The sequence below is a fragment of the Hevea brasiliensis genome, chromosome 15 (assembly GCF_030052815.1).
Source record: "Hevea brasiliensis isolate MT/VB/25A 57/8 chromosome 15, ASM3005281v1, whole genome shotgun sequence".
NCBI classification, from domain to species: domain Eukaryota; kingdom Viridiplantae; phylum Streptophyta; class Magnoliopsida; order Malpighiales; family Euphorbiaceae; genus Hevea; species Hevea brasiliensis.
The window spans coordinates 57,694,121-57,715,530 of NC_079507.1; the positions used below are offsets into that span (position 1 = coordinate 57,694,121).

Consider the following 21,410-nt stretch of genomic DNA (forward strand, 5'->3'; position numbering starts at 1 on the left):
GAAAATAGACGCTGAAACTCGTTGAATGAAATTCTCAATTCTTCAAAAAGAAAAATCTCAAATCAGTAGCATGGGTCACTATTTATACCCTACACAAACGTGTGTCTCATGCAAATATTATTATTATTATTTTTGTAAGGATAATATGAAGTATATATTCTCTGAAGATAATGTTTACAGGTTAAAATTTTCCATTTGTTTTATTATTAAATATATTAATAATCATCTAATTTGGCTTGATTCAATTACCTAATGCATATTATTTGATGCTGCCTTGGGTCTCCAATAGAGTTTAATTGGATATTCAGTTGTCTGAAAACATGAAAAAAGTGAAGTCAGCTGCTATTTGGGCATTGAGGGCTTATTTATATGGTGAAGAGAAAATCTCCAATGTGACAACTTAAGATTTAGTTGATAAATGCCTAACCGTTTATTACGAAAATATACTTTATCATCGTGATTCTCCGTGATGATCCTGGTTGTTATTTCTAAAAACTTGTCTTGTATCCATGTTGGATAAAGCTTGTGTAACACTCTTAATTTTTAAATTTATTATTTTATGAATAAATATTAATATTTTATTTTATTTAAATTTTAAGAAATTATTAGAAATTTTTTGGATTTTAAAAATTTAGTTTGATTTTCTGAAAATATAAAATTTTGATGATTTTTAAAAAATTAATTTAAAAATCACATGGCAAAACTAAAAATAAATTTGGACTCTATGAATTTTTTTCGAAATTTTTAGGCCTCGTTTTCAGTCTCAAGGCAGAGTAAAAATTTAAAATTTTGTATCTTGAATCAGACCGACCGAATCTAACCGGACTGATCGAATCGGACCGGCCTTTTTTTTTTCTTCTTCTTCCTTCCGCCGCGCGCCCGACCTCTCTTCCTCTCTCTCCCGTTTTCTCTCTCCTCCTTCCTCCCCACGCCGCACGCCCGACCTCTCTTCCTCTCTCTCCCGTTTTCTCTTTCCTCCCTCCTCCCCATGCCGCGCCGCCGCCACCCAGCCCTCCCCACCTCTCCGGCATGCCGCCCCAGTCTTCTCCCACCACTGGCCGGCCTTCCAGGCGGCAAAAAATGACGCACAAAGAGGCGCAACGCTCAGCGCGCCGTTTCGGCTTTCTGGCCAAAATCCGGCCGATCCAGCCACCGATTGGGCCGGGTCTTGTGTCAAACATCATACACCTCGAGAGCTTTCCATAGACACCAAGAACACCAAAATCCATTGAGCGGTTTGCCCAATTTTTGTCTGGGAAGTTTTAGCCCATTTCGACTTTTGGGCTAGATTTCTCGCAAACCGTGAACCCCAAGAAAAAACCGAGAGTACCAGAGCGCTCCAATCGTCAAGAGCTTTGCATTAATATAAATTTTAAAATTTTTTGACATCGTTTTTCGGTGGGTCCCACGAAACTTCGTAGTATTTTTCCGAGTATTAAATGAGCTTACAAAATTTCGTAAAAATTATATACTAACCCCCGTATTGTGGGCTTCGTGTAGGTACCTTCAATTCGCAGAAATTCGACGATTGCCCAAGTCTATAAATTTTCGGCCAGACAGACCAGCTATCGAAAAAGTCTTGAAATTGGATCGAGATTTTGGCTATCCCACCATTATCAGATGTCCTGAGCGCGTTCCCGAGGTCGGAATCGGCATAGGTAAACCTGATCCTTACTTTTTTGTAATTTTTTAGTGCTTGAATTGGATTAAAAATTCATAAAATATTCGTGGTAGCTCAGAAAATTATAATTCTTTTTGCACTAGCTTAGTAATGATGCTAAGGACCGCAAGGCAAAGTTTTAGAATTTTTAGAACTCATTTGGGTAGTTTTTGCAAGAGGGTTAACTTATGAGGACTAAATTATAATTTTACATGTTGTGATTGATGACTGTTTGGATGGGCCCACGAGGGACTGTGTGATGTGATTGAGTTGTGGGTGTATGGCTTGCAAATATAGAAGTGCATTTTAAGCCCTTTTGCAAGTTGGGTAGGTCCTAGGTATAGGAGAGACTCTGCCGAATTTTCGGTATGACTTAAGACATATTTGATCTTTTTCTTAGTTTGTATTGAGTCAAATGTACTAAATAATTGTAATAAAATTGTCAGGTGAGCCGGAACAGCTTTCCTCCTCCGCCCAGCCGCCACAGTGACTGCGGTTAAGTCTGTGAGTAAAATATTAATTTTAATTATAATTTTGATATTATTATATGTTCAAGCATGCCCATGCATCACTTATAAATATGTATCTATGTAGTTAAACTCTAGGCACATTTTATGTTGCATTCACAAATGTTAAAGTGCCATGGATGTTGTTGTGGTAATTTAGAGTAGTGTGCGTGAGTTGGCGTGCGTGTGATATAGTGTTGGCTATGGACAGGACGGGTAGACACGGCTTCAGATCTTCGTTGGGACTCAGTCCTTCGAGGTAGACACAGCTTGAGTTCTTCGCTGGGACCCCCTATTTAATTTATTAAGCAAAAGTCCGGCTTGGGTTCTTCGCTGGCACAGGTTGGATTAAGAGGGCTGTATAGGGGATCAGCTCCAATATATGTATTGTTTGACCTTATCGGGTGTGTGAGTGCTTCAGATTACCTTTTTGCTGTTATGATGTGAAAATATTGACGATGTTGCATTTCACTCTACAGGGTGCATTAGCTTTAGATAGTTATAGAGATTATGGTTAAAATTAATATTTTACTCTCTGAGTCGAACGCTCACTCCTGTTCATTATTTTTCCAGGCTACAGGAGATTTATTGTTGAGTTCTAACCTGCCTCTCTCTCGCAGGTCGTCTATTAAAGTCTGTAGTGTTTGTATAATTCTGTTAACTTCTAGAATTTTCGCATGTGTTAAAAATATTTATTTGATTTGGGTCTATAATATAATTTGTCATGTTGGACCTGTAAACTTATTATATGCATGTGTATTGGACTAGATGAGGGAGCTGAGCTCCCATTTGACTTTATGTTATTATGAGTATGTGGAGGGTGAGCTGATCTCCCCAATTGATTATATATTATATTTATAGGTCGGGTGAGTCAAAAACTCTCCGTTAAAAGGTCCATTTTATGGCTGGACTCTATCCGGTTGAATTCTTGAAATTAGGCCCAAATTGGCCTTAGAGTTGGGTTGAGGAATAGTTAAGCTTACAACGGACCTCGGGAGCTTTAGGCTGGCCCAGGTCGTAGTGCCGGTCTGACCCATAGATTGGGTCGTGACAGCTTGTCCCTATGAAACCAACTTGTATCCAAACTCTGTTTTGATTAGTCTATATATATTCTTATCATGCTCGAATGATTTAGCTTATCTACACTAAATCAGGTCAGGCATAAGGAGCTCGACCTCATGGAGACTGGTTTAGTTTTAGGGATGGTTTTATATCATTATTCCTACTTAATAATAATAATAATCATTAATTTTTTTTTATAAAAATCATTAAATTCAGTTAATCTAAAAAATAAAAGTTTAATGGGAAATATATAATGCACAAAACAAAGCTGCTACCTAAAATAAAAGTTTTTTTATTAAGAAAATTATAAAAGAAGCACTCGTAGATATTTTGCCTATCATAACCTCTGATCCTTTCCTTAAAAATCATAATGCTTTTGTTCTTCCCATTATACTCTACTAAAAAGAAAAAAAAAATAGAATGATTAAATTACTTGTTTATACTTTGAATAATGCAATTAAATTAATTAGAGCCATAAACAAAAGTTAGGAAAAAAAACTGAATGATTAAAATGTAGTAAAAGAATGAATTTGTAACCAAAGATAAACAATCCAAGTCCAACCATGGCATGTGAGTTGTCCCTTAACTAAATAAAAGACAAAATAGTTTTCCATTAAAAGACAAAGAAAATAAAGTTAATTAAATTTATGTTCTCTTCAATTTTGTGAAATTTAATTATTCTCAAAAATATAAATATTACAAATTTTTTTTTTTTAAAAAAAAAGAAGAAAATAAAGATAAAGGAGAATTGTTGAGAATTTTCCATTAAGAAATAAAGAAATCAGTAGAGTTGTGATAAAACATGCAACAATCTTTTGCAGATTTTGCTTTTTCCACTCATTATCACTTAGATTCGGTTTAGACTTAACAAATTTCGGAGTAAATATAGGAATTTTTTTTCTCTCTCTCCATCTTAATTTAATTTAATTTATAGCTTTAGAAACAATGAGCTTCATTGTGTCTCCATAAAGTCAAAACTATTCCTGTAGTTATTTCTTGCTTTTTTCAAAGGACATTGCAATTTGCAGGCATTTAATTCCCATGATTAAGACTTATTTCAATTTGCAATATGGAAAGTGCTGATTTTATGGAGAAAACTATGGCCCTAAAATTACTACAATCTTATTTTATATAACTCTTCAGATTTATTTATTTGTAATCTCTTTTTGTGAAAAAAAATTGTTCTTCTTTACTTGTTTTTTTATTCATGAAAAAGTGTAAAAAAAAATCTATTATTATTATTATTTACTTTCATAATTGTGTTAGACAAAGAAGGCAACATTTCTCTTCTTTTCAGCTTTCTCTTGCGACCAAAAACATGACATAACCAAGTTAGCTGACACCCATTTATAATGTACTAAATTCAAGCATAAAACCATATTCCGTCTCATATGAATTTGATGTTTAATTCAATTTTTTTCTTCAAATTTATGAATTAATTATTGATGTTCATATGGGTTGAGTTCAGTTTTTTCATAACTGGCTTAGTTTTTTTTTTTTTTTATGAACGCAAAAGGTAGGTTAAAAAAATCATTGTTTTTTTAAAAAAATCATTGTTTTTTTAAAAAAATCATTGTTTTTTTAAAAAAAATCATATTTTGTAAAATATTATGGAAATCAATATAAAATTTTGGTATTTTTTTACTATTTCTAAAATGAGGGAGAAATTCACTTACCATGAAACTCTGATTCCAGTTTCACAAAGATTTTCTTTGAAAAAAAAAAACCCCACAAAGATTTCTCTTTCCTTCCTTTTTTTATCTTATTCTATTTAAATTTATCAATTATTTTTTTTTCTAATTTATCAATCAAATTTATCAATTAAATAATTAGTTGTTTTTCCCTTCACGTCGTAACATTCCTTGTATCATTCTTTTCATAATCTTAGCACTTTCTCTTTTCTGCTTTGCTCTTATTCACTACCAATCTCTTTCCACTCATCCTTCACACTAAGAACAACTCCATCTCTAACCCAAGGAAATGGTATGAATTCTTCCCTTTTGGGTATTTTCTTTTTTTCATATTTTCTCTAAATTCATACTGATATTTCTTGTTCTCTTTCTTGAGTTTACACAGAAAATTACTCAATCTGCAAAAAAGAATTAATATTCTCATGCTCTGATGTTTATTTATTGAAATTGGTTTGTTTATTATTGTTAATGGCATTTAATTGATTCTTAATTTGTTGATTCAAATTTAAGTTTTTTCCTAATGAGATTTGTTTGTTCATATTGGATAGGTAGGATGCAAGTTTTATATAAAGAAAAAATCAGATTGGCTGAGTACACTTTTGCAGAGCAAATTTTTTAGTTCTTGTGATGATCATCAAGAACTGAGAAAGAATGAGAAAAATGTATTCTGCATCGACTGTAATATTGAATTTTGTAGGCATTGTGTGAAGGCTCATTGCCTCCATCGCCAACTTCAGATCTGCAAGTACGTATACCATGATGTTGTGAGGCTCCAGGACATTCAGAAACATCTCGACTGCTCTAAAATTCAGGTTTTATAATGATTTTTTTTTTCTTTAAGATGAATGACTAATTATGTACTTAACTAATTGGTTGCAGTTTAAGTAATTGAATTGGTAGGATTGAAATTTTTTTGCATTTTGTTGGTTGATTGCTGATTGGCATTAAATTCTTATTTGAAGTATTAAGGAGGATAAGGGCGGAGACTTTCTTTGTGTTATCATCTATAGAATCAGAGGAGCTTGCTTTTGCTATTAATTAGAGTAAATTATTTTAATTTTTAATGTTTCGTGTTTTGCAATATTGGGTCTTGACAATTTTGATCTTGCTTCTATTTTCGATAATTTTTTTTTTCAATTTAGAGAATGATTTGATATGAGAAAAGCAACCCTTTTTGTTTGCAGACATACAAGATTAATGGTGAAAAGGCAGTTCATTTGAACCCCAGACCTCAATCCAAAGATTCAAAACCATCAACCAAAGCAAAATTTGGTGCTTCTTGTGAAGCTTGTGGGAGATACATACAAGATTTGCCTAATCGCTTTTGCTCTATTGCATGTAAGGTAAATGAAGATTTTTTTTAATTCTTTTCTTCATCAACTCCATTCCATTGCTTAACCTTTATTTATTATTTCATAATGATGATGTGATTTTCAGGTCTCAGCTGCATCAGTAAAGCCTAAAGACCAAAACCATAAGATGATAACCTTCTCAATTGACCTTTCTTGGAAGGAAAACTACAATCAAGAAAGACATTCAAGTGAAGAGAATGAATCGTCTTTTTCTTTGACAGATATGTCGGAGGAAACTCAAGGATGGCTGAGTTCAACATTGAAGCCAAGGAGACAGTTGCGCAAAAGGAAAGGAATCCCTCGGAGGGCTCCTCTCTGTTAATACCAATAAATCTTTTCTCTCTTTCTCCAATCATATTCAATTTTGGCTCAAATGAAGGTACGCATTTAATTAATAAGACCACAGCTATAATAATCCTTTTAATCTCTAAAGCCAATCTTCATTAAAAAAAGCTGGATTAATTACTTGAAATTGGGGGGGAGAAGAGACCACTTATTGAGGCTTGTACAGAATGAGTAATGGAGTCTGGTTATAAAATACATAAAATCTTTTTGTATTTAGTTTGATGGTATCTCATTAGTTCTGTTCTTTTCTTGGTGGAAATTTGTATCTCCTTGGTTGTTAAATTGGATATTCCTCTTCACAATACTTCTATACTGTTCTTCCCTTCAATAATTTGTTCTAATTTACATGTTCCCTAAATGTGCTGGTATTATATGGTTCTTATTCTTTCTTTTTTAATCTTTGCCGTCATAGTTTGTGAATTTTGTCGCAATCTGTGTCGGAGCCGGTGGAGGTGTGTTCATGCTAGTTTTTTTTAATGTTCTTGTCAAATTGGGACCCTCTTTATGGCAACAAAGTTATGTTAATATTGGTGTTTCAAATGAATATGGCAGACAAAAGGGTTGGCATTAGGGTACAGAAGATTTACCTGTGAATAGGTAAAATCCAGAGCATGTCTCACATGGAAGACTGAATCTGAATCACATTAAAGCCATACTACCATGCCATTCCCATGCTTGCAAGGAGAAAGTTGAGGTTTTTTTTGTGGTGTGGTAGGCCACTGAGATCAATAGTTGTTGTCATTTCTTGATTTGGTTCCATAACATTCTTTTGGACTTTATATTTTAGTCTGAATGATTATAATTAAATATCTTAAATGGGATTTTTGTTAATTGCTGCAATAGGATTAAGAAAATAAAAGAATTCTTTTTTAGGGTATTTTGGGGAAAATGGTATTTGCAATTATAAATCATCTGTGGAATGTAGGCGCAGAGATTTTTGACTTTCACCATAGCCCTGAGCTAGCCTTTCTGTTAATCATCAAAGGCATAGATTGATTTTCCCTTTGTTTTGAGTAAAGCTTCGCAACAAAGGAAATAGGAGTGGAAACGCAAGATCACATTATGGGATATTATAAAATGAATCTGGGTGTATAATAAATTTGTTTTGATTATGATAAAATTTATATGAGAATTTTAATAAATAATAATAATAATTCGTTGGGATGAGGATTAATCTCCCTTGTGATATTGTCATATTATCAATAGATTGAATCTTATCAGCTTTTTAAAATTCATAAAAATTTTATTTAAATTTTAAAATAATTTAGGAAAGTATATCTTATCTGAGATGATAAATCAAGCATTTTTTTATTATTAAAAAAATAATTCATTAATCATATCATCTATATTATAAAATTTATAACTATTGATTACAATCCCTAATTCCTAATCTCTCGCTCTCTTTCTCACTTAGCACAACTTCATCACATCATCCCTTCATCCGCTTATTAGCTAATTTCTACTTTGAAATAGAATCTGCTTTAAAAATTTTAGCACCTTCCAAGAATACTCACAATCAAATTACACATCACTTTTAATATTTTGAAAAGGTGTTTATCTAAATTTATAAGTTTATAAACTTTAAAAATAAATTTACCTATTTATTTATAATTTTTTTGAATTTATAAATTTAACTTATAAACTAAAAAAGTAAATTAGGGATTTTTTATTTTTATACATATAAACTTTATATTTATAAGTTAATTTGATAATTATTTTATAATATCATCCTTATTTAATAATAAATATATTTACAAGCTTTTTTTTAATAAATATATTAATTATTTATTAATTACTTATAAACACTTTAACTAGATATATAAATACTTAAAATTTTAAATACTTTTAAACTCAAATTAACTTATAAATGCTAAACACCCTCTAAATCTCCGTACAAACAACAATATAAATACACAATTTATAACAAGATTAATTGGTTGATGAATTAGAATCCCCACAAAAAGTACATAATTCAAAGCTTCTTTAATTTAAAACATATCATATCATTTATTTATTTATATCAAATTTAGCCAAAAATATATCTTCTAAAAAAAAGGCAAAAATAATAGTTGGATTAATGCTTTGATATTTGTACTTGATAGAATATTGCATTTTTAATTCTAAATACAATTTAATCTGCTTTGTAAATTTTCTTTTCAAAATTAAAAAATAAATCAGTAACTGGATAACGGAATCATGCCAAGTGAATTCTTCTTTTGAACAATAATCTTGCATGAATATCGAGGCAACACGTTTTCATGGAGCTATACTGCAAATTTGTGTTTCTCGTGGGAATTACATCTTGCACCCAGCCAGCTTCTTCATCCTGGACCTGCACACATGACACAGAAACGAAGGAGGAACATCACCATCGTTAATGCTATTGCACCTAGTATGCTGCCAAACATGGCAAACATCACATGCCACCATTCTCTCTCCGTCATCATCCTTGGCCCCACACCTACAATCCACGGTCCAATCATTATCCCCACCTTGGTACCTCAGCTCTGTATCGAAGTCCAATCCACAGCCTCTCACCCAAACTTGCATACCCTGCCCCACTCCACACTCAAGTAATTCTTGGTCCTCCTTTGCCACCAATTCACCAATCCGTATATCCTTCACTACAAACTTGTCCATTACAAAATATGTGTCTATTAATGCACATTGCACCATCAGTTTGAGCTCACGAACTGTAGCACATTTTTGGGTCACCACCAGTTCACCTGGTGGCAATGGTCGAATCAGCTCATTCACCAATTCATCGTAACTCGGCTTAACTTGGCAAATTAGCCTCAGTAAATTATCCTCGCCATTTCTCTTAAACTGCCACTTCTTAACAAAATGCTTGCTGTCCAAGACTACAGTGGACGCTATGCTAACTGCGTGATATTCAGGGTAGCCTAATAAAACATTCTTGTACAAGAAAAGCAGATCCTTATAAACATCTAGTCCTGGTTGTAGAGACAGAATATCAGTATGGGACTGCGTTTTCCTTTCAATTGCTCCATCAGAAGCTTTTTCAAGTGAAAACTCTAATAATTTGGTAGTTGGGTTGTTTTCACGTAGAATAATTTGATTGCCCACAATAACTTTATTAATATGTTTTAGAACAAAATCAATCAAACCAGTGTCACCAATGTGTTCTCTAATGGCGTCTCGCAAGTCCTGGCGATGCATTCCAGCCCCATGTGTTTTCAAAATGTGAAAAATCACTTTCACTGCATTCTCTAATCTTCTTGCAGGCCATCTAGCATCCAATTTAGCAACAAAAGAAGAAAGTGTCCGATGGTCATCTGTATTCTGAGAAGCAAATGAGTTATCCTCACTAGGATGGCTAAGCAAAGGTGTTTTGGCTTGATGGGTTGTTTGTGTTGAGGAATTTGACGAGATTGAAGCCAATGCTAAGGCTGTTTTCCTTTGGATGAGGGATTTGGACTTAAAAGCAAGCATGAATTGGAGCAAATCACTGATGGTGACCAACTGGGTCTCGCTAACATCTCTATAAGATTGAATCATTTGTTCAATCAATTTGCCTTGTCCTTTTTTAGTGAAGTCATGAATAATATTACTGAGGTCTAGTGACCTGAGGATCTCAATGGCTCTGCTGTATTCTTGCTTTGTAAGCCCAAAGCTTCCACGGCATAACTTGTAACCCCATTTGCCGAACCAAGAATGGCCATGCGCGACTCCATGAAGCAATCTAAGGTTCATCAATCCCTTCTTTGACATATCATACACTGAAATATCTCTGAACACAAAGCAGAGTAGGAAAAGTAAAAGAAGAAATTAAAATTGAACTTTAATTATGAAGCTAAGTAAAATCGAAGTTGCTACCGTTGTGAAAATTTAGTTTCTCCATACCTTGTTTGGAGACTTGCGCAGAGATGATCCCAGAGGTTCATAAGCTCTTCTCCTTGAAGATAGTTTGAGATTGTTTCAGTCTTGATGCAGAGTAGATGGCCAAAGCCATTGCAATGAATGATACCATGTAAGAGATGGGTTTGGAGCTTAAGGGATTCTTTCTTTAGAGGCTTACTCCAGTTATGATCCTCAGGAACTATGAGGTGATAGTTTCTTTTAGACACAAAATGGTGACTCCATCCTACAAAGTTGCACCAAAAGCCAAAAGCCAAGTAAAAAAATAAACAACACTAAACTGGGGAAAAAGTAGGAAAAAAAAAATCTTAAAGGAGAGCAGCAAGTGGAATTCCATATCTCAAGCAAGAATACTAGATTGAAATCAGCAGCGAAGTGACATGTGAAACTAAAATCTGCTAAAAACAGATACCCATTTTTGAAATGGGGATGACGGACAGCTAATCAAACCCATAGCGAAGAAGAATTGAAGAAATTGAACAGCTGAAACCCATAGCAGAGAAGGACCAAAGAACGTAGGTAGAATACCAATTTCAAAACCAATTTAGAATGTAGTTAATTGCCTATACGGTTATAAGGCTTGAAGCATATGAACAGAGAAACTTCATTAAATCATTGAGACAAAACCTTAACAAAAATAAGCAGAGAAACTCCAAGAATCCAAGCACGGAAAGATTTACAGTGCAAGAGTAGAAGACAATTATCAAGATTATAGCAAATTATAATAAACAAAAACTAATAACACTGACATTGCAAAAGCAAGTTAAACGAAACAACAAATTCTACGAAATTCACCAAACAGAACCAAGAACCACTAAAAACAAGAAAAACCAATTCAGAAGAAAAGCACACAACATCAAAGACCACGACAACTTCGAAAAGCCACGTATATATACATACCAACGTATCTGCAGAGGTTACAGAGAGGCTGGGAGGACGAGGAGCCCTTGACGTTCTCTTGAACAATGTAGAGAGGGAAAACGACGCCGCTGGATTCACTGACAAGCAAAGTACACCATACAGGATTGGCTCCAACACTGTAATCTTCGGTCTCTGCGCAGCGTTTAAGAAACTCTCGGATGTTATCTTTGAAGGAACCGCGAAAGTACTCCATCATCGTCGCGGAGTCCGTGGAGCCGGCAAAGTAAGAAATAGTGAAGATATTTGGGGTTCTTTTTCTTTTCTTGCAGGCTTCAAATACGGTTATTGCCATTTGAGTGAAAACTGCAGAAGCTTTAGTTGCAGAGATACATAGAGAGAGAGAGAGAGAGAGAGAGAGAGAGAGAAGAGGTTTTAAAGGGAGATTTCACGATTGTGAATTGTCTTCCTCCGTAGGCGGGGGAATTTTGGGGGTTGAGCGGTGTTGTTTTGGTCATTTCATAGAGGGCAGCAACTAACTCGATTTTGTTTGTTGCGGTTTCCGTCACAGAAGATATGAAGCATTTGCTTTTCCTTTCTTCTTGTTCAATTATTCTTATTCAAACTTGCAATGTTGTTGATTTTCTCTCTCTCTCTTTTTGTATTTTTTTGATTTATTTTTTTTAATTATTATTTGGATTTGCTAAGAAAATGCCTAATATTAAAAGACAGTTTAAAAGAATTTCAGTGATTTCGACCTAGTTTATAATAAATTCTATGAACTTGACTCCAAAATTTGTAGAATGAAAAAAGCACACTAATCTCTTATATTATGAGATCAACACTCAGTTATTAGGCTACTAAAATAATCTAGGATTGCCGGAATTCGGTCCATCCAAATTAAGTGATCAGCCATTGTTAGTAGTTTCTCTTGCAGATGACTGAGATCCAATTGATAACTAAAACTTACACTTTTTTACCCAAAGCATAAAGAAACATGCAGGTTACTTCTGTAAAGGATGATGAATTTTATTAATAATTAAATGTTTTGATGGAATACTTAAAGCCCATTAAATATATCCTCACAAGGCTAAATTTCATTTACTGGACCAAATATTAAAACATGTACTTTTATTTCGTGCTCAATGGTTTATTTTGCTGCTCGATACTATTTCAGAATTCAGAGCATCACCAATTCCACTTCCACTTCCAATACTAGTACTACTACAATAACCATTACATATCAATAGAATTAACCATGAAGATATGCACAAATTTCCTCTGAATAACAAAACCAACAGTGAATAAGACATCTAGAAACCGGAAAGAACATTTTTGTTCTGCATATCTGTCATTGCTTGCATAGTACTAGATTTTTAACAAAAGAATGCATTGAATAGTTGATTCCTGACAAAGAATTACTCATGTACTCCAACTTTAAACTAGCCTGGTAAATGATGCAGACTTTATCTCCTGCCTTTTATGGACAGATTACAACAAGCATTTTTTGCCAAGTTGAAAAAGAATCAGATATCTATAACCTTTTTTTTTATTAGGATTTACGAAAGCTAACAGTAGTTTGCATTTTAGCATTGGCTTGAGATATATGAGAAGCAAATGTCAATTGACAAAAGGTGGGACAAGAATCCTCTCTCTTCTAATCTGCTAGTTTAAATACTGTAGCATCCACTCCATTTTCTGTTAAAATTAACAAATTATTAAAATTAAATTAAGAATGACAATGTAAAAGCACATGTTGTAGAAATGCTTTTCAAAAATGATGATAGATTGATATAATTTTATGGCATAGTTATAAGCTCTTTACCTTTATGCATTCATGCAAGTCATTTTCTTTTGTTCTGACATGATCCTGCAAAATTACTAGATTAATTAGAATCTGAAAGCATATGCTTCACAACACAAGGATGCACGAGGACCTAGTACAAACAATATGGCTTGTCTGTAATATTTCCTCATTTTATTAATATCCTATATCAGCTCTATCTCGAAGCTACTGACAGGGACTAAATTCAAAGGCTTTAGCAATGTTGGCCTGCTAATTGTTTTTACCTCGATGACCCGTTGGTAGCATTCGATTTGATCGCTTTCCAGAGAAGCCAAAATCACAAGTCCTGCTGCAACTGTTGAGGGCCAGTACCGAAGATGCTCATGGTCTGATAGCGCTAATTTTGCCAGGCATCTTGCCTTCTTCTCTACCCTGGCATCAGCTCTAGCAGCTTTCAAGTAGAACCTAAGATACATTAATAAAAACATAATATATTAAAACTCTTAAAACTAAATTCGCCTTATGGAGATTAAAGGGGAATTCAAGTCTTCTTATGTGTATAAGATGCGAATCTAGTCCTAATTAATTAATGCAATGTTCAAGGAAATTACCACATGAAGTTGTGGATGGTGGGCAAGAAGCACTGGAAGTTGAGTACCTCCTGAACCAGCCACTCCATGGCTACAACTTCAAATCTGCTGTACGCACTGTTCTCTATGGTGAAATTGTTCTGCCTCAAACTGAAATGCCACACTAAAATGTAAGTTCATGCATTCCCATATCCGCTAGTACAAATCTTGCAGCTAGATATAATATTGTCTTTAATTCTCGAAGAGATGACACTGCGCTTGTGGTTTGGCCATCAGATAGGTGAACACTTGGGAAATGAATTAATCATTTAACTCCGATATTTGATACATCAAGTTTGAATTACAAGTTCATGTCAGCTGTGGTCTTACTGAAGGTTCACTTCAATTACTCTTTTCTTATTCACAGAATATACTACTACGACCAATAAAAATGTCTTATAATGTGTCATCGCAGTTGAAGAAATTAAGGACATAAAATGATGGTACAGCAAAAAATTATTTAGTCCATCACATAATGATTATTTTTGGAATGACATAATCCTCCTACATAAAATTATTTTGGATTATAGATAATGTGAAATAATAGAAATATTTTTCTTAATTTATGCAAAGATATGATGCATAATGGTAATTGTGAAAATTGTGCTTCTAGGCTAGCTTGTATCTTTTTTTCTTTTCTCAATTAATTAATTAAGAAAAAGGAGGTGAATTAAGTTGATTACCTATTGTAGAGCTGATTTTCTTCAATTCTGGTGGCCAACGTAAGGCAGGCTATTCCAACAATCCGAAGGCTCCTCTTGTTCTTGAAAAATCCTTTGCTTAGAAACCTATCCAGAAGACCAACTCCAAGGAACATTGTCTCATGCTGAAACTCATTTGCAGTTGATTGCTGCTTATTCAAAACAGCATGCATCAATTAAAGAGTGAATAATGTATGTCAGTTCAAAAGAGAAGAAGAAAAAAAAAAAAAAAAAGCCGAATAACATATGTGATCAATAATGAAAACGGCAATCCCCGGCCCAAAAGAATAAGAGAAGCTTACGAGTTACGGTTTAATCCCAAGCATCACACGTGGGAAAGCAAGTGGGGATAAATAATGTTCAAGGGTCATGACAAAAACAATCTCAAGATTTTTTAAAATGAATTAAATGAATCTAATATTATTGAATTAAAATACATTGATTACTCTCGAAAAAATTTATGCTGCTTCTGCTTGCATAGCCAATAGAAGAAGAGAAAATCGAGTATATTGTATTGCAAAGTGAGAAAATATGGTCCTCCATCTACTAGAACACTATGTCTGCGGGAAGAGCGCATATGATCTTCAGTTTGAAAGCTCTGCGTATAAATATGAGACAGAATACCCTTACACGTACTGTGACGTGTCACAAGTAGATTGGATATGCTATGGCAAATGCTCTTGTACAAAATATTTTCTCCAATAACTGAAAGAACTTGCAGTCAGCTATCATCTTACACGCTTCTGAACGTGAAAAGTTAAGAGACAGAGAAGTAAACTTTCTCGAATCGCTGCATGCGAGCAAGTAAATATTAAATACGGTGATGAATAAGTGACCAAGCTGGAGAAGAAACTCACCTCAGCAATCCAGTGGACCATTTGCAACCGTTGCTCTAAGATGAGACCACCGTACTCCGTCGTGGAGCAGTAAAACTCGACATAGTCGTGCAAAAATAATTGCCTTCTCTCTCTTTCCCGGAGCCTTTGGTAGCTCTCCTCGTCTTCCTCATCTTCGAACTTCACAAACTGGAAAATAAATACACCAACAGATTTGATAAATTACACATGAAAACCAATTGTCTGCCGAGAAAAGAAAGGCAAAATTATTTGTTTTCCTAAAAAAATAAATTGCAAAATAGAGTCCAAAACTAACTAGAATATGACAAAACTAACGTTTTAACTAAGAACTCTACTGAAATTATAATTAAAATTATCTAAACCGAGCAAAATCATTTAATAAAAACAATGCAAACGGCTCTGTTTGGATGCCAAGAAAATTCACGAAAATATAGAAAAAACAATATGCTTAATTCAAAAAACTGGAGAGGGTTTACGCTGGAATGTTCTAGGTACTCTGCTTCAATGAGCAAGGATCTTATAATGTCTAGAGCAACGCTTGATCGCGAGAATTGTTGTTTAAACTCGAGAAACAATGAGTAAGTATGCGAAGGAGGAGAATCATCAATTGACTTTTCGGAGAATTCGCTTCCAGTATCCAAGAAACTTGACGGCGTGTGATATGAGAACTCAATGTCCGATGAGCTCTCTAAAAATGTTTCCGATTGTAGCTCAGAGAATGCTGTCTCATGATTAGAAGAGTATTCCGTAGCAGCATCGTCGTAAGAGATGCGCTCTGCGCAAGCAAGATCAACTTCGAGAACTCTCAAGCATGATTCCGCACCAGAAGCGATAGAAACGGTATCATTTTCCTTATCCTCCGATACGTTCTCCAAAATTCGGCTACCGGAACACAAATTTTGCTGAACAGAGGAAATCTCCGATCGGGTAACCGACATAAAATCTTCATTTATAGGAATTTCCTTTGAGTCTACACTTCTCTTCTTCAACTTTGAACTTCTTTTATTCTCAGAATCAGCTCCAGAATTCGACTCCACACAAGACGATTCACTCACTTCTATTTCATTTTCTTTCCTCTCGCTTTTCTTCTGCTTATAGTAAGATCTCGTGATTCTCCGAAACGGAACGTCTTCAATCCTTTCGATTCCTTCTGTTTCACGTGACTTTCTCTTACTTGCGCTGGATTTGACTACAACTCTGCTTGAATCGCAAGATAATTCATCTCCTAAGCAGAAGCAGGGGATTGAATCAGCAGAGAAAGCAGAGAAACCTCGGCTCCTTTGAGGAGCTGAATTCAAATGCGAGATAAGAACCGGAGAGCGAATTCGGCGAGGACGTTTGGTTCTTTGCTTCTTCATGATGTAAGGCTGTGGTTCGAATTTTGGCTTGAATTTAATCGATTTGAGCATAAATTTTATGTTAGCTTAAAATTCGAAATGCAGGAGAGACTTTTTTTTTTTTTTTATCTGTTTCAGGGCAGAGAGGGAGAGAGATGCGTGGTATTGCCGTATTGGTGCTGTTAAGTTAGTGAGTACTGAGTTGTGCAGTGCAGAGTTGAGCAATAACAGTTATGGAAGTTGGGACTGCTAGTGGTGGAGGGTTTTTATATGGTGTGTGTAAACCCACGTAAGAGTCATTTTCTCACTCGCGATGCGAGGACCAGATTGAAAGTGGGGTTGGAGATAGGATGAGAAATGCTCCTTTCGTGTACAGATGGCAAGGGGTAGGTATCTCGAAAATCACTCAATCTAATTGTAAATTTATTATTATTTTTAATATTTGAAATTCGTTTTAAATTTAATTAAAATTTATTTTAAATTATATAAATTCATTCAAATTTTAATAATAATAATAATTATTATTATTATTAAAACTATATTCTAGATAAATAAAGTAAACACGCATCAATCCAATTTAAGCTTAATTATTATTACCTAAGTCTATTTAACTTTTTGTATTTTAATTAATAATTTACATCAAATATATTTTTATTAACACAGATGCCCTCAAACACTTTACGGTTGAGAATAGAGTTCACAGCTTTCAACCTAACCTGTATAGCCTCAATTTGAAAAGGAGCTTCCTCTCAACAAAATCCACATCTTAATATGTGAAGAATCAACAATGAAGAACAAACTTTTTTTTTTTTCATCTCTCTCGTTTCTGATTATCGTTGGATTACATTTTGAATATAAGCTTGCCATTTGTATGACACAAATGGCTCCTTGCAATTCTTTTTAGTTTGGTTCATTTAATTTTGATTGAAACTATCCTATTTAAATTTAAATATGAAAATGTTAAAGATGGTTATGACCCAAATTCTGAGCTAGACCGGCACTAAGACTTGGGTTAGCATAAGACCCACAAAACCTGTAGTAAGCACAATTATCTCTAATTCAATCATAAGGCCCATAACTGTAGTTCAATTTTAAAAAAATAAATAGATAGAGTTTGACCATAAATTGGACTATCTAACGGGAAGTATTAACTTACCTGACCTGTAAATATAAAAATACACAATTTGAGTAGCTCAACTTACCCTTACAATCCTCAATATGATAAATAATCAAATGGGAGCTCAGCTCTCCCATCCAAGTAAATACTCATCTCATAAATTCAAGCACAATCATATAATAAGTTTATAACACCCAAATAATTAGGTTATTATAATCCCAGAAAAGGTTCATACACTACTGATACATGCGGAGTTCTAGAATATAAATGAAGAAAATAAAATATAATTAAGCTGCTGCTGGTAAACCTGCGAGAAAGGGAGCAGGTTATTCACAAAAAGACCACCTGTCACCAAAGGAAAAATAATTGAACATGGGTGAGCGTTCGACTCATAGAGTAAAATATTGATTTTAAATACAATTTCTATAACTATCTAGAACTAATGCATTGCCTGGATATGAAATGCAGCATAGTCACATAGTATCAAACAATTTAAGCAATATTCACACAAAAGATAATTTGAAGCACGCACACACTCATGTGTCACATCAACATATATACATATGGGAGCTGATCCCATATGTATATAATTAAGCTGCTGCTGGTAAACTTGCGAGAAAGGGAGCAGGTTATTCACAAAAAGACTACCTGTCACCAGAGGAAAAATAATTGAATATGGGTGAGCGTTCGACTCATAGAGTAAAATATTGATTTTAAATACAATTTCTATAACTATCTAGAACTAATGCATTGCCTGGATATGAAATGCAGCATAGTCACATAGTATCAAACAATTCAAGCAATATTCACATAAAAGATAATTTGAAGCACGCACACACTCATGTGTCACATCAACATATATACATATGGGAGCTGATCCCCTATACAGTTCTTTTAATTCCAATACCTGCCAATGAGGTCAACTCAAGTCGGACTTTCTCTTAATAATCCAAGTGTGAGGATCAGCGAGATCAACTCAAAGCCGTACTCACCCTGACTTATCTATATATAAGGATTGGGTCCCAGCAAGTGAAGCTCCAACAGTGACTATCCGTCCTACTCATATCCATATCCGCACCACACACATGCACACAGCTCCAAATTACCCTAAGGCGGCATCCACAACAATTTCATCAAATAAATATGCAATACAATGCGTGTCTAGTAATTAACTATATGTATATATTTATAAGTGAATGCATAGGTATGCTTTGAATATATAATAATATTGAAATTATAAATAAAATCAATATCTACTCACAGATTAATCGGAGATTACTGAGGTAGCTGGGCAGAGGAGGAGGGTTGACCCGAATCACCTAAATAATTATATCCATGAATTTATTAATATTAAAATGAAAACAAGAAAGTTAAAGAGTCAAAGACATCCTAAATTTATGCTAAAAATCTGGTAGAATTTTCCTTGTACTTAGGACCCACCCAACCTGCAAGGTAACTCAAACAATACTTCTAAATCCAATGGCCTCAGGCCCACATTACAATAACATCATATTGCCTCTCCTAGGCCTACCAAACTAGTCAAAAATCATATAATTATACATAAAATAATTATTTAAAAATTCGAGGTGTTACATTCTTCCCCCCCTTATAAAAAATTCATCCTGTAATTTTACACAAGACAGAATAATGACACAAAGTTAAATATCAAATAAATATGGGTACTTGCTGTGTATATCCCGCTCTGACTCTTAAGTGCATTCCTCTACAGATTGACTCTTCCACAGGACTTTAACCATAGGGATCTACCTTAACAAAAACTGTCTCATTTAATAGTCTACTATGGCTACTGGTTGCTCCTCAAAGGTCAAATTCTTATTTAACTCCACTGTGTTTAGTTGTAGCATATGAGAAGGATCGGGAACATACTTCCTAAGTATAGAAATGTGGAATACTGAGAGGACATGAAAAAGGTTTGGTGGCAACTCCAACTGATAGGCCACTACTCCCACTCTGTCCGTGATCTCAAAAACTCCTATGTAACAGGGTGCCAACTTATCTTTCTTTCTAAATCTCATAACCCCTTTCAAAGGAGAAACCTTCAAGAACACATAGTCACCCATTGCACATTCTACATCTTTCCGCCTTGAATCTGCATAACTCTTTTGCTTGCTGAAAGCTGTCTTTAAACATTCCCTGATCAAAGGAACCATCTCTAAAGTATACTGCACTAGGTCTAAATCATATACTCATGCCTCTCCAACTTTTGTCCAACACAGAGGGGATCTACACTTTCTGCCATATAATGCCTCATGAAGTGGCCTTCTGAAATAACTACCTTTACATGCACCTTATCAGAAATCATTGTTGATTCGATTTGGCTATTGAAGCGTCAGCAATACTTTTCTCCGTAACAAAAGCACATGTACTTCTTAGTTCTGTGATATTATGAACTTCTAGTTTACTTTTTGCCATGAGGTCATTGTACTAACTCTTGCTGTAACATCCATCACCCATCTACAGTGTAGCCGAGTAAGGGGTATCACACGGAGTGCCAGAGCACCTAATTTTATCTTATTTCATTTTAGTTCTTGATTTATTTATTAAATAACTCAAACCCAATAGTCTCAATACAATTCTCAAATTCAATATAATCTCAATACTATTTTCTCAAACTCAGAATCAGTTACATTCATCATAATCAAATAATCAACTCATATATCAGAGTTCTTAAATTTCATTAACTTACATAATTTGCCAATTAATTACATAAGGTTATCATGTACATGATATACAAATTAAATTATAATGTTCTCATTCACATTACAATATAAGCAATAATTATAATATACAAATTATATAATATGATTAATATGAGCCCTATCTACATGCATTGCTGAGGAGGTGACAACCTTGTACCCTTCTGATACTTCTGCAGATTTGGACTCCAAAAATCTCAGTCAAAGTACCTGCGCGAGGAAACAAATCCATCGCGCTAAGCATTGCTGCTTAGTGGTGCAATAATACAACCAAGAAATAATATATACAAATAAAGAAATGATAGAGCATAATTTTAAATATTCAGGAATCAATTTGAATTGCTATGATGTTTCTAGCATTAACTATCTTATATGCTAATTTGTACCCCTTTGGAAGTGCCAAGTTTATAACTTTACAGTAATAATATTCAATATTCAATTTATTCTAAGAGTATTGTATTTTTGGTTTCTACGATTCTGAAAATTGCATTTGTAATATTTAATTTAGTTGTGTTTCTATTACTAATCTTTTTCTCATCTCATTCAATACGTTCTAATATTTTAATTTCTAATATTCTTAACTTATTTCAATAAATTACACTACCCAAGTAAACTATGACAGACTGACTAAACTGGATAACGGGTCACTATGGCTAAAACGCCATCACTGTGGCTAAAACGCCATCAGAATGTCAACGACGTATGCAATCACTATGGCTAAAGCCATGATAACAGATACAATCAATATGGCTAAAAAGCCATCAGACAGATAATCAGATAATCGGGCATACAAGCCCCAGAAATATAGGCATAAAGCCTTACGCATAAAGCGTTACGCAGTACTGCTAAAACAATATCCCTATTGGCATGCCAACCTATCCAATCTGACACACGTGTCTAGGCAATATATGGG

General features: G+C 34.2%; 3 protein-coding genes across 7 annotated transcripts; 1 reads left to right on the forward strand and 2 right to left on the reverse strand.

The window, feature by feature from the left end:
- Positions 1-5,060: 5,060 nt before the first annotated feature.
- LOC110633135 (protein RGF1 INDUCIBLE TRANSCRIPTION FACTOR 1) lies at positions 5,061-7,437 on the forward strand. 5 transcript variants are annotated; one of them, XR_002490772.2, is made up of 6 exons: positions 5,061-5,211; positions 5,468-5,731; positions 6,104-6,262; positions 6,357-6,650; positions 7,029-7,068; positions 7,169-7,437. XR_002490772.2 is itself a non-coding variant. In XM_021781635.2 (4 exons), exons 1-4 carry the CDS (start codon positions 5,209-5,211, stop codon positions 6,591-6,593), a joined length of 663 nt encoding a protein of 220 aa, XP_021637327.2. In that variant the 5' UTR covers positions 5,061-5,208; the 3' UTR covers positions 6,594-7,437. The 5 variants fall into 5 exon arrangements, 1 of the variants encoding a protein (XP_021637327.2); XR_009144337.1 differs by having other exon boundaries at positions 6,357-7,068; XR_009144338.1 differs by having other exon boundaries at positions 7,029-7,437.
- Positions 7,438-8,670: 1,233 nt separating this feature from the next.
- On the reverse strand, positions 8,671-12,204 carry LOC110633125 (PHD finger protein At2g01810). The gene is made up of 3 exons (XM_021781606.2): positions 11,396-12,204; positions 10,481-10,721; positions 8,671-10,367 (listed from the first exon to the last, which is right to left on the reverse strand). The coding sequence occupies exons 1-3, from the start codon at positions 11,706-11,708 to the stop codon at positions 8,912-8,914; spliced, it is 2,010 nt and encodes a 669-aa protein (XP_021637298.2). The 5' UTR covers positions 11,709-12,204; the 3' UTR covers positions 8,671-8,911.
- Positions 12,205-12,671: 467 nt separating this feature from the next.
- LOC110633134 (cyclin-SDS) lies at positions 12,672-16,859 on the reverse strand. Its single transcript, XM_021781620.2, has 7 exons — positions 15,803-16,859; positions 15,327-15,494; positions 14,452-14,618; positions 13,751-13,879; positions 13,424-13,604; positions 13,179-13,223; positions 12,672-13,051 (listed from the first exon to the last, which is right to left on the reverse strand). The coding sequence occupies exons 1-7, from the start codon at positions 16,733-16,735 to the stop codon at positions 13,019-13,021; spliced, it is 1,656 nt and encodes a 551-aa protein (XP_021637312.2). The 5' UTR covers positions 16,736-16,859; the 3' UTR covers positions 12,672-13,018.
- Positions 16,860-21,410: the final 4,551 nt, after the last annotated feature.

What these genes read in the sequence shown, in the direction of transcription:
- LOC110633134 (XM_021781620.2), bottom strand. Translation starts at nt 16,735, where the DNA reads ATGCTCAAATCGATTAAATTCAAGCCAAAATTCGAACCACAGCCTTAC. An exon ending in TGGTCCACTGGATTGCTGAG is followed by an intron (nt 14,619 to 15,326) that starts GTGAGTTTCTTC and finishes TTGAATAAGCAG; the next exon opens with CAATCAACTGCAAATGAGTT. An exon ending in GAAAATCAGCTCTACAATAG is followed by an intron (nt 13,880 to 14,451) that starts GTAATCAACTTA and finishes GTGGCATTTCAG; the next exon opens with TTTGAGGCAGAACAATTTCA.
- LOC110633125 (XM_021781606.2), bottom strand. Translation starts at nt 11,708, where the DNA reads ATGGCAATAACCGTATTTGAAGCCTGCAAGAAAAGAAAAAGAACCCCA. An exon ending in TAACCTCTGCAGATACGTTG is followed by an intron (nt 10,722 to 11,395) that starts GTATGTATATAT and finishes GCAACTTTGTAG; the next exon opens with GATGGAGTCACCATTTTGTG. An exon ending in TGCGCAAGTCTCCAAACAAG is followed by an intron (nt 10,368 to 10,480) that starts GTATGGAGAAAC and finishes CTTTGTGTTCAG; the next exon opens with AGATATTTCAGTGTATGATA.
- LOC110633135 (XM_021781635.2), top strand. An exon ending in TCGACTGCTCTAAAATTCAG is followed by an intron (nt 5,732 to 6,103) that starts GTTTTATAATGA and finishes TTTTGTTTGCAG; the next exon opens with ACATACAAGATTAATGGTGA. An exon ending in TTTGCTCTATTGCATGTAAG is followed by an intron (nt 6,263 to 6,356) that starts GTAAATGAAGAT and finishes TGTGATTTTCAG; the next exon opens with GTCTCAGCTGCATCAGTAAA.